The sequence below is a fragment of the Tenrec ecaudatus genome, chromosome 8 (genome assembly GCF_050624435.1).
Source record: "Tenrec ecaudatus isolate mTenEca1 chromosome 8, mTenEca1.hap1, whole genome shotgun sequence".
NCBI classification, from domain to species: Eukaryota; Metazoa; Chordata; class Mammalia; order Afrosoricida; family Tenrecidae; genus Tenrec; species Tenrec ecaudatus.
Genome location: NC_134537.1, coordinates 43,336,997 through 43,349,750, shown reverse-complemented (window position 1 = coordinate 43,349,750; position 12,754 = coordinate 43,336,997). Strand labels below are relative to the sequence as shown.

Here is a 12,754-nt window from a genome sequence, read left to right as displayed (position 1 = left end):
ACACAGGGAATCTAGGACGGACGAACCCCTCAGGACCAGCGGTGAGAGTGGCGACACCGGGAGGGAGGGAGTGCAGAAAGGGAGAACCAATCTTGGGGATCTATGTGTAACCTCCTCTCTGGGAGATGAGCAATGGGAAGGGGGGTGAGGGGAGACGCCGGGGAGTGTAAGATAAGATAAAATAATTATTTATAAACTATTAAGCGTTCATGAGGGAGGGGGGAGCGGGGAGAGAAGGAGAGGGAAAATGAGCTGATTCCAGGAACCCAAGTGGAAGGCGAATTTTGAGAATGATGAGGGCAACAAATGTATAAGGATGCTTTACTCAATTGATGTATGTATGGAATGTGATAAGAGTTGTATAAGCCCCAATAAAATGATTTATTTTAAAAAATGTGCTGGAAGCAGGAGAGCATGTCTTGGAAAGTCCCCAGCAATCCTTTTATAGGAAACTGCTAGATTTTCAAGCTACGTGCTGAAGAGGACACGGAATGAAAGCCATCATTGCCTGTAATGGATTAGCTGCATCTTGGCTGAAAGCACAGAACACCAGAAGGATGTTTACTTGTATTTTACTGACTATGAAAAGTCATTTGACTATATGTATCTTAACAAATTATAGATAACACTGCAAATAAAGGGACTTTCAAGAAAAAAATGTGCTGGAAAACTCGGCTTATACCTGGGTATATACAGTAATTCATTAGTATTTAAAGAGAATAAAACAAACCTGATGTACATCAAAGGGCTGCCACTCCGATCAAGTGAGTGAGAGTCTTGGCATATCAAGTTATGGGAAAGCAGGAGTACTCATTCCCAAATCCCTTCCTGTGAGCCCACCTTGGCTGGCTGTGTCCCGACACTGCTCTTTGAGGAGGTCTACGCTAGCAATGACTCCGCAGAGCAGCTCACTGCTCTTTCAGGCAGTCTGGCTCCCAGCCACACCTCCCTTCTCTACTCCCTTCAGCCCCGGGGACGATAAAAGCACGGATGCTCCGCTACTAGTACCGGGCTAGTCCACAATCCCCTTTTAGTTCCACGGGACCCATCCACACCGCAGGTATGAGTCCCGCTGCAAATGAAACCTTCTAGAATGATCCTAAGCTGAAGGCTGCCTTCAGCTTCCTGTGAGCGGCATGCTGACTTGCATGAGCAGCTACATCAGGGTCCAACAAGCTGGTACCCTGGCTCTTACTGTCAGCCACTTACATCCCAAATGAGAGCTCCAAGGGAGAGGAAGCATGCCCTGGGAAAGAAAGAACCTGCCTTGACACAGAGAGCCGATTGCCATAGTTCCTGGCCTTCCTAATACCGCCACAACCCTTTCACACAGCTCCTCATGTGGTGGTGACCCCCAACCATAAAATTATTTCCGTTGCTACTTCATCACTGTCATTTTGCTACTGTTTTGAATTGGGCGACCCCTGTGAGAGGGGTCTCTACCCACAGGTTGAGAACCACTGGACTAGAGCAACAAGGAGTTCATGCCACCATTCCTTCTTTTGTGCGTGCAAACCAAACAAGGCTCACTGCGATGGAGCCTCCGTGGACTGTCCTGACCCTCTGGGGCAGAACAGAACTGCGCCTGGGGATATCTGGGGCTGTCACGCTCTCCCAGCACAGAAAGCCTCGTTGCTCCCCCACAGAGCAACTAGTGGGCTTGCACCACTGACCTGGTGGCTAATAGCAGAATGTACAGCCTACTATGCCACCGGGGCTCTTTGGCCACTAGGCTCCAATAAGTAGGTGGGAAATAAGGAGGGACTGTCACCAAAAAAACTGCAACGACATAGCAAGTACACAAAATAAGTGCCACTCACAAGATAAACAGCTGCAGTTTGCTGACCCCTGATTTAAACCAGCCATCTCCTATGGAAATGTAATGCAAGCTATACAAGTAATTTAAAACTTTCCAGTAGTCATATTAAGAGTAAAAGAGACAAATGTAAGACTAATTTTCATCTATTAAAAAGACTTTTGAAAGAGTTCAATCCAGTTCCTGGCAACTCTGTGAGACCCAGCAGAAGAGATCCTCAGAGTTTTCAGGACGGCAAATGTTTACAGGATCAGAGAGCCTCCTCTTCTCCCTTTTCACAACATTTTTTACTTAAATCAACCAGAAAGCTTTTAACATTTCAGCATGCAAGTAATAGGAAAACTCAAATATCTTCCATGACTAGTACTTAACATTCTAAACCCAGTGTACCCTTTTAGCACTTAGGACACATCTCAATCTGGATGTTGATGTTAATCAGGAACTCTTGATGTGTATTTACTCACTACAGTGGACAGTTAAAAAGGAGTGGCACACGACTAGTCAATTGTTGGCAGTTCAAATCCACCCAGAGGCGCCGATGAAGAGGCCTGGTGGTGATGTTCCCAAAAGGACACAGCCTTGAAACCCCTACAGGTCAGTCCTACGAGGGGTCGCCGTGCCTCACCTTGACTGACACCAGCCCTAGGGGTAAAAGAGTAGCTTGACTTAAAAGTTTTCCAGTAACTGAAGTATAAGTTTTGAAATTTCAATTAATTAAAGTTAAAGGACATTTAAAATCCAGCTCCTCTGCTACACTAGCTGTATTTCAAGCCTCCTGGTGAAGGCCTGGTGGCACTGAGGATAAGGACATGGCCTCTAACAGAAAGACTGGCAGTTCATACCCACAAGCCACTCCTTGGCAGCCTTGGAAAGTCTCAGGGGCCATTCTACACTGTCCTACAGGGAGGCTCCCAAAACAACACGTTTGGTACAAAAGCCTGATGTGGTGCAGGTAGAGGCTAAATACGAGTGGTCCCCCAGTGGAATTCGGGAGGCCTGGGGTAACTGGCTTTCCCTGCCTTTGCCTCTAACTCGGGACCACCGAGAGCTGTGCTTCCCCAAGCGGGCAACACCGCCCCCTAGGGGGTGAGGAGAAGACACAGAGGGGTCTGCAAAAGTGATGCCGACATTTGATCCTGGGTTCCGGAAAGGATACGTCCTGGATTGTGGGTTACATATAGTACAACCGTTTTCACTGCCAGGGAGCACTCAGTAATTTTTCCTTCCAGAAAAGGGGGCAGTAGGCCAAATAAATTTGAGAACCTATGACCCAGAACATCACCATCTATTCCCTTGGATGTTCTACCCTCTTTCTCTCAGCATCTTTACCTACGGCCTTGGCTGACTTTCTGAACCGGAGCATGCCCTCCTGTGCTGACATTTCTGCCCCACTCGAACTGTGGCAGCAGCGAGTCCCACTCTGCTCCAGCTGAATTCCCAATCCAGGATTTTTCATCTCCATTCTCTAGGTTTCCCCAGTAGAAAGCATCAAAACGCACTTCTCCTAAATGCGTTTGCTGAAGTTATGCACTTAATGAAGTCAACACAAATCACTCTCTGCAATTCCCCTTGGCCATACCCCGTCAAGCAATGGCAGGTCCCCTTTCCCTACTAATCTATCCAACTTGGGATATTCCCTTCTTAGGGTCTTTGTATACTTTGGAGTTCAGCAAGTGGAAAACTAATAAGGATATAAACATATAAAATAATTTTAAAACAATAAGCATCTCTAAGTATACACCTGAAAACACAAATTTGTGAACACTTAAAAACATAACGACCAGAGAGTACTAAACAACTGCTGCTAAGTGACACTGAGTCGACCCCAACTCCTCCCGCCCCATGTGCAACAGAGCGAGGCACCAGTGGTTCCTCAGTGCAAGCCTGTCCAGGCACAGCCTGTGTCAATCCAGCTTGCTGAAGGTCTTCCTCTCTTGACCTCCTAAAGACTCCCGAAATTAAGTTTACCTAAATCTAGAGTTTACCTCCTAAATTTCAATCCGCGTGTGAATCCTTCCTGAGGCTTAGTTTCCTTCCTATTTTCTGCGGAGCGTGACAACTACGAATAAAGAAAGTGCTCCGCGGTGGCAAGCTCGCTGGAAAGCAAGCCCAGCACTCACACCAAATAGCCGGGCGTTGCTAACCTGAAAGGCAAGCGCCTAAGCCTGGTAATTCATCCACCCCGAGATTACACTACAGACCATATTTCAATGAATAAGGACAAAATGCTTACAAATATCTTTCCACACAGCAGACACAACTGTGTGTTTTCCAGGTCCTCTCTTTTTAGATCCATATCTTTGGCCCTCTGTAGTTCTGGGATGGAATTTGCATCTATTTTTTAAACGTGCTGCTTCTGAACCTATTTACAATTAATACGAAAACCATTAGAATTAAAAGGCCATCTTAATTGAGAAAAGGAAATCAACAAAGAAACGTTAAGAAGATAACACCTGAATCTTCATTTCTTAAAATATCCCGCAGTAAAGAAGCACAGCCATCCAGCCCCTGCACGGTTTCCACCTGTAATGAGAACATCATGTAGAAGACAGACAACTCCAGTGTAGGAAAACACACACAGCAAACAACTGACACCGCTTTCAAGTGTCCTCATGCAGAAGCGATGATTGTTAGAAAACTTGTTTTAGAGCAACAAGCCCTCATAGTCCCTGGTTCACGGGGCTCAAGCTGGCCCTGAGGAACGGCAGCCCCACGCGCAATGGGCTCAGGCAACGTTTTATCCACAGGGTTTTTGGAACAAGACTGCTAGGCCTTTCTTTCTCGTCTGCGTTGGTTGGGTACTGTAGTGCTACCTTATTTCATGTCAACTTGAAGACGTGTGTGTGTGTGTGTGTGTGTGTATGCATATGCACTGGTGGCATTCAACCCGTCAGTCAGGTCACAGCCTGATGGTGACTCCTTGTGGCTGTGGCTTTTTCCTGGGAACCTCTTCACCTTTCTCTGCCTTCAACTTTCTGCTGGCTGACTGAGTGGTGCCAGAGTCCTGCGATGCGTCCACCCCCACTGGAGCCACACAACTCTGCACCCACCAACCTGCAGTCTTCCTGCATTCTGCATCATTGCATATGGCTTTGAAGAGGGACTTATGGACTGGAGTTGGACTGGGCAGGGATTTTTCTTTATATAATTACTTCTTGAAATAAAGCTCTTTCTTACATATATGAGTGCCACTGGATCTGTTTCTCTAGTCAACCCGGCCTAACACAGGAAGCTTTGTTCAAACTTGCTTAGCAACAGAGCCACACTCCGCCCACCACTGACAGACAAGCAGCAGCTGTGTTCCAGACGCACTGGCCGGGAACCAAACCTAGGTCTTCCATATGGAATTCACAAACTCTACCACTACCACTACTCTCTGCCTTAAGCCAGGGAATACTTGACTTTCCCATTTTATTCCCACTTCACAGCTTTCACTTAGATATCTCAGAACAAGGGGCATCTTACCTATTACGTTTTCATTCTTACCTGACTCTCCGAATCCGAAAGAACAAGATTACCAGAATCTGCATTAAAACGTGACACCTTTCTTAATTGGGACCTAAAAGAAAAGTTGGTTAATATTCTTACAAACATCTAAAATTTATTTCGTTCCAAAATCTATTAGTCAGTAGTTATTTGCTTCCCAGCAAAGGTTGGACAAGAATAAATTTACATAAAGATTGTGGAGACTGTTACACCTAAACAGGTGTAACACCTGCTTCACCTGGGTAGATGTGACAGGTTCCTCTCCAAAGTCGGAGAGGCAGCAGTCCATGCTATTTTCTGGCAAAACACAGTCCAGCCCAAAGACCCAAAATGTCTCCAGCGGTTCCTTAAGTTGCCAACATTATCTGAGCACTTACCCTTTCTTTCCATTTAATTTAGCAGGTGCAGTGTGTCTTCCTGAAGGTAATACCTGTGACATGACATATACACTACAGTAAATACACAGATGTTTTCATTTGCGACAAGCTGTCCTGACACAATGCTACCCGTAGCTTCCATGTGTCACGCTGATGGGCTGGCGCTAACCACAGTAACCCAGGCCACGGCAGAACCACTGCCCAGACCTGCAGCCTCACGATGGCTGCTAGATTTGCGCCCACTGCAATACAACCTCAAAATCCAGCACGACACGTGCACTCAGAATAAAGCTACTTGGTCTTTATAAAGTGACAGGCACACAACACGTATCTGTGCTCCTCTTCTATTCAAGCTGAAGATTAAAGGGCAGTATTTACACCAAGGACTACTCCAGGAAGTTTGAATGACACGTATTCCACGGTCCCTAACTTCTTCAAAATTACCGGTTATTAATGCACAGGCCAGAGTTGATAGCTTTCATTCCATTTATCCAGGGTCCTCAGACCGACAAGCCCTGCACATGGGAACTACTATTCCTCTTGGTCCACATCTCAGTCTCGCAATCTTTCTTTTTAAGCTCCTATGGTAGTTTTTTTTTAAAAAAATCTCTTTTAAAAGTAACAGAAGTAGGCTACCTTTTTTCCCTTTTTAAATCATTTTATTGGGGGCTCATACAACTCTGATCACAATCCATCCATCCATCGTGTCAAGCACATTTGTACATTTGTTGCCTCCATCATTCTAAAAACATTTGCTTTCTACTTGAGTCCTTGGTATCAGCTCCTCATATTTTCTTCCTCCCTCCCTCATGAACCCTTGATAATTTATAAATTATTATTTTGTCATGTCTTACACTGTCTGTCCCCCAGGGAAGGGGTTATATGTAGATCCTTGTAATTGGTTCCCCTTTCTAACCCCCCCCCCCCCCCGTCTCTCCACCCTCCTGGTATCGCCACTCTCACACTACTGGTCCTGAGGGGTCATCTGTCCTGGATTCCCTGTGTTTCTAGTTCTTATCTGTACCAGTGTATATCCTCTGGTCCAGCCGGATTTGTAAGGTAGAACTGGGATCATGATAGTGGGGGGGAGGGGGGAAGCATTAAAGAACTAGAGGAAAGTTGTATGTTTCAAAATTGCAACACTGCACCCTGACTGGCTCGTCTCCTTTCCGAGACCCTTCTGTAAGGGGATGTCCAGTTGTCAAGTGGGCTAACTTTTACATAGGAAAAAAAGGTGAAACAAATATGTATTTGCGCCTGAAGGTATCCATATTTTCTGCGAGTTACCAAAGAAAGAGGCAAAGTTACTTGTAGGGAGGGACACTGAGTTTTTGGTGATGCATGGTTGTGCGCACTCAACTACTGACTGGGAGATCTGTGGATCAAATCCACCCCTGGCGCCTCAGCAGGAGGCCTGTGATCTCTATCCGAGAGAGCACAGCCTGGTTCTACTGCCACATACCCGGCGTCCTAATGGGGAGGAATCAATGGAACAGCAACTTTTTGTAGGGGGAGAGACAGGGTGAAAAGAACGAGAGGAAACTTTTCAGAGTTAGATATTCATATCTTAATAGCTTTAAGCCAAATAAATGTATCTCTATGCAAAATGAAACTTCAAAGGGATGTACGTTAAAGCCCCTAATTCACCTTTTTTGTCCTACTGTCCTGAAAGAATCATGATTGGCAGTTTTGTTTATCATATTTCTTGGCATGTTTGTATCACTCAGAGTGCTTTGAGCAATAACTGTCAAACACTCTTGAGTTATATAATATTCTATGATTTGCTTAAGTACAAGAAATGTACTCCTCCTTAAAATGCTACAGAGAATGCATGAAAGATAATTAACTATAGAAAACTCGTTGAGATACTGTGGACTATACCAGAGAGTCGTGACGTCACAGTAAGCATCACCATCACGGGACATAAGACCCCCTGGGTCACGCAGCTCCACCTGCGTCTGGATCACACTCCTCGGGGCTTCCCTTTAGTATGACACAGTTATGTCGGTACTTTGGTGGAACCAGACAATTCCAAACCATGGTATTTGCTATAGCCTGGACCAAGTCCCCAACCAGCCACAAAGGATTATCTTCAAAAGGGGAAAACAAACAAAAAAAATAGGAGAGGCTTTCAACATCTGTGGAAAAATCATGTTGCTAGTTTTTTGAAGCCCCATTTGCAGGCTAAAATAACTGCATAGTGTAATTTCTGATTATACATGGCATTTCTCCAAAAAATATTAAAAAGGCTACTTTTATAGAAAATCCACAAAAACCAATGACACAAGATAAAAGCACCCTGAAACAGTACCTGCTATAGTATTATGTTCCCTTCGTTTTTCTTACTTTTGAAATACTACTACTGAGAAGTCCTATGTGCTCTTAACCTCTATGACATCATTGATGACATTTTACTGCATCTGCCATTTCTTCTCCATATACGTATATACGTATAACAAAACCAAACTTACTGCCATCAATTCTGATTCATAGCCTATAAAAGGCTTCCAAGTCTATAAATCCAGAAGGGAGCAGGCAGCCTTTACCTTTCTCAGGGGAGTGGCTGGTGGATCTGACTGCAGAGCTTGCCGTTAGCAGTTCAACACCTAACCCACGGCATCAGGAGGGCGCTCTCTCTCTCTCTCTCTCTCTATATATATATATATACACACACATACATATATATGTATATACACACACACACATATGTATTTTTATCTTTAGCATTTAAGTTTAAGTTGCAGACATAAATCCTTCAATAAATATTTCCTAAAAACAAGGACAACCTCTTATAAAGTCACAGTGTAACTTCCAAAAGCAGGAACTATCATTGTCCTATAATCTCCAGATTATTCAAATTTATTGCCCATACTACTTTCTATTTAAAAATATTCTGGCTATCGCATGTTGCATTCTTTGACGTTTGAAGTCTTGACATGTGAAGAGCGGTCAGTGTAATTGTTTTGTAGACTGCCCCTCGGGACAGTTAGATATTTGATGTTTCTTCATGATCAGATTCAGGTTATTCATTTTCAACATGAAGACCACAGAAGAGATGTTGTGTCCTTGGCAATACAATACAAGCAAGCACATGAGATGATTACTGGTGAAGTAAACTCTGATTCACTTAAGATGCTGTTTACCAGACTTTCCCATGGCAACGTTACTTTTGCCCATTGTGATTTTACGTATTTTGTAGACCGATCCTATGAAACTATAGAGATATGCTGTTCTTCATAAAGCTTGATCTAGGAGTTTTAACATCCATTGCTGATTCTTGCCTAAATAAATTAGGATGTTATTCCAAAGGTCACTGTCTACTGTCATTCTTACTACATTAGTTGATATTCAACTTCACAAAGCACTGTTCCTTTTCCGTTCATTTATTTACATCAATATGAATTCATTAAATCCTATTTCACTCAATAGAAGCATTATTTATTTTGCTCAAGTAGTCACAGATTAGGTTAGTAGGGATCCCTTCAGGCTGACTCCTCTGTGTCACTGTGTCATTTGATATCTCCATCACGCTTTGAGTGGGTTCTTCCTCGTTTTCTAATTCCCCTGCTCTAGCCCTGGATTTGGTTATTTTACCTTTTGATGGAGAATGGGATTTAGAAACCAAGATGGGAGACTCAGTGTGTGTGCTCTTGGCTGCTGGAGCTGCCCACCTTTACCATAAGCACATTTCATTGTCATAATGCCCATGGCAGATACTTCCCACATGAAGATAAACTTTAAAATATTCTAATGGGTGCGCATTTCTGTAAATAGAATAAAATGTACAATTGGTATGCTTCTTACTTTTCATAATCGTTTTAAAAACCCTAGCGTAAACCCTTCTATATACTAAAACTAGCTTTTCAGGTTTAAAATTAAAATGATTTGGTAAAAAATTATTAGCAGTTTGGGTCTGGTCCTGTCTCTACTAATCAGCTGTGTAACCACAAAGAAGTCCCTTGACTTTTCCATCTCCTAATGTCACCTGTGAAACAGAGGTGATCATAGTATTAAAACACTATTAGGAGTTCTTGACACAATGGATGTATGTATGGATTGTGATAAGAATTGTACGAGCCTCCAATAAAATGATTAAAAAATCACTATTAGGAGATTAAATAAACTGTAATATGTAAGAGCACTTAGAACAGCATCATCTCCCTATTATTGCTTTTCCATCAACTGTCCATTGGTTGTGCTAGGAAGAAGGCCCGGCAATCTACTGCCAACATTTAGCCAATGAAAACGATGGGTCACGAGAACATACTGTCCGGTAGTAGGGCTAGAAGATGGGCCCTCTGCGTTGGAAGACACTCAAAATATGCCCCAAGCTGCCTGCCATCATGTCAACTTGGACTCGCAGTGGTCAAACAGAGTAGACTATAAATCTTGATGGGAGCAGCCAGCCTCATCTTTCTCTCTTGGAGCAGTTAGCGTTTGCTACAAAACCTGGACTTCAACAGACGCACGGATGTTTGTGAAGATGGCCCAGGACAAGGCACCATTCTGTTCTGTTGTAAACGGGATCACTCCTGAGTCAGAGCTGACTCCACAGCAACTAACAGCATGACTAACTATTGTTAGGGTGAGGAGCAAGCTTTGTATTCTTAAAGGACCTGAGTTTTACTGCACAAGTACGTGAAAGATAGTTTACCAGGCTCTCTTGTTGATTCTTTCCAAGTCTTTGAGGCAAGTCCTTTGACCTCTAATTTTACAGGTAAAAGAACTTTGTTTACTGTCACTGAGACCGTGGTGGCAGAAATGTTCATTTTATCCTGTGGATAGCTATAAAAAACATTTTTTTTCATACTCGCTGAGTGCACCTCTTCCACATACACTGAATATGAAAGAAAGAGCTGATCCAAATGGGTGAGAGTGCTCTGGAAATATTGGGAAGTAAGTTATCTTGAGTCAGGTCTTCAAAAAAAATGGAAGCCTCATATTCATGGTGACGACAGATGAGCTGATAAATGGAGGATGCAGCGATGAAAAAAGTGATTAGAAGCAGTAAGGAGAGTCTGAAATTTTACTAACAGCGCCGTCTGGGTGCAGAAACAAACACCTAACCCCACGGCCATTGCGTCATCCATCCTGGCTCCTAGCAGCCCTTCAAGGACTGAATAGAACTGTCCTCTGGGTTGCCAAGGCTCTCAGTCTTTACTGAAACAGGGTACCACATCTACATCTTCCCCCTGCAGAGCAACTGTGGTTGCCAAAGCACCCACCTTCTCGTTTGCAGGCAAGGACTCAGCCACGACCAGGAGCTTTCAGGAGCAATAAAGATGAAGTTTAAGGGGTCTAAGGGAAGAAATACTCGCACCCTCAACCCTGAAAAGTGGTCAGGGTGGTGTGCGTGCAGAGAAGACAGTTCTAGAGATGCTGCTGGATGAAGGCCGGAGGATGAACCTCCGGCGCAGGAGGGCATCGGGCAGAGGAAAAAAGTAGGATGTGGAAAGATGTGAAACCCAAAAAGCCCAGTCCATGCCCGGCTCCCCGGGACCAATGGTTAGAGAACACAGAATGGCTCTGGAACAGAGGTTGGCAGGGGGAAAAAAAGCAAGGACTACAGTAAGAGTTATACTGAAAGTCCAACCCCCTGGGGTTCAGTCTTGAACTAGAGGCTCTGAGCACCACACCTTCCGGGCCACTCTCTAGCCTGAACTTGGCACTTAGTTGCTCCTGGAGGTCACCACGATAAAACAACACCCCCCTGATGCCCCCCCCTTAAGCCATCGACTACATTAGACCAAAGTCAACGATGAGAAAGCAAAGAAAGGAGACGAGATCAATGGAAAGAAAAGAAACAGAATGGAAGTAAGAACGCTGACTCGCTGCGGATATTGTGGCGTCGGGGGATCTGAATAAAAATTGTTAGATGGTAAACTAATTTTCTCTGCAAAACTTCACCTGAAAAGTAAACCCACTGCCTTCAAGGTGATTTCGACCCTAGGAAATACAATAAAATATCAATAACAGGTCGATGGGTCTCACGCTGGACTTTAAACAAGAGAACCGCTTAGCTTCAGCGGGAAGGGTGCTTTTTGAGAGGGTTAAGGTTAAAGGCCCATGGGGATCAACATTATTTTTCCTTACGAGTCAAACCCCAGCAGGAGTGGCAGGTGCTACCAGCACGAAGTGCAGCTGAGAACCTGGACCGGATGCAACAGTGTGCTGCGGACGCAAGCGACAGTCCGACCAGCGGCAGGGACTCGACCCCAGAGCTAAGGCCAAAGCTCCCACTCCGGAGGCCCACCACCGCCTACGTAAGTGAGCACTGGCCACCTCTGGGCAGCGCGGCCGTGTTAGGAAGGGAGACGTGTGGCCCCGCCCCCGCCCTGTCCCAGGCAGTTTTAATCCCGCGTCTCTGTCGTGGTATTTTTCCAGCGGGCTTTCACTCTTCTCCCGGTCCGACAACCACCTCGGTCCCTCTCCACCCCCTCGGGGCCTCCTCGGGGCCACAGCCCTCACCTGGCCCGGCCGGGCTCCGGACCTGACCATCGCTCGCAGACGCAGAGCAGCCCGCACCGAGGGACGCAGAGCCGCACGGGAAAAGGAATTAACCGCCTCGGGCTCCGGGTCCCCCTCGGCCCGCCCCCCGAGCTTCCGTTTCCGGGAAGGAGCCCGCCGAACGCCGCGCCTCATGGTCGCCGGCCTTTCTCGGCTTAGCCCGGCCGCGCTGGGCGTGCGCACTAGGATCCTCTCGGCACCTAAGCGAGTTACCTACGCGCTGGCCGCTGGCGCTCGGAGGAACGGGGCGGAGGGGGGCGTGGCGAGTGGAACGGGGAGAGGGGGCGGGGCGAGTGGTACTGGGGGAGGGGCGTGGCGAGAGGACACGGGGGCGGGGCGAGAGGACGCAGGGCGGGGCGAGAGGACGCGGGGCGGGGCGAGAGGACGCGGGGCGGGGCCAGAAGCCAGTGTCCGGCCTGCGGAGCGCCCCGGCTGAAGGCTGGACAGCGGGCTTTCGGAGCGCTGCTGCGGACCAACTGCTGCCCTCCATGGGCTCGTGGAAGCGGGGCTGGCGGACACGCCACGGCGGAGAACGAAGCGGAGAGGTTTTAGGAAGAATTGGCGCTGG

At 46.1% G+C, this 12,754-nt stretch overlaps 1 protein-coding gene across 1 annotated transcript in view; it reads right to left on the bottom strand.

Annotated features, from left to right (window-relative positions):
* CCDC14 (coiled-coil domain containing 14) overlaps positions 1-12,303 on the bottom strand; it is a 45,445-nt gene extending 33,142 nt beyond the window's left edge. The window contains exons 1-5 of the mRNA XM_075556316.1: positions 12,148-12,303; positions 5,680-5,732; positions 5,303-5,375; positions 4,270-4,339; positions 4,050-4,178 (exon numbers count right to left, since the gene is read on the bottom strand). Of these exons, the coding sequence (XP_075412431.1) occupies positions 4,050-4,178; positions 4,270-4,339; positions 5,303-5,375; positions 5,680-5,732; positions 12,148-12,177 (355 nt within the window). The 5' untranslated portion in view covers positions 12,178-12,303. The remainder of the gene's footprint in view (positions 1-4,049; positions 4,179-4,269; positions 4,340-5,302; positions 5,376-5,679; positions 5,733-12,147) is intronic.
* Positions 12,304-12,754: the final 451 nt, after the last annotated feature.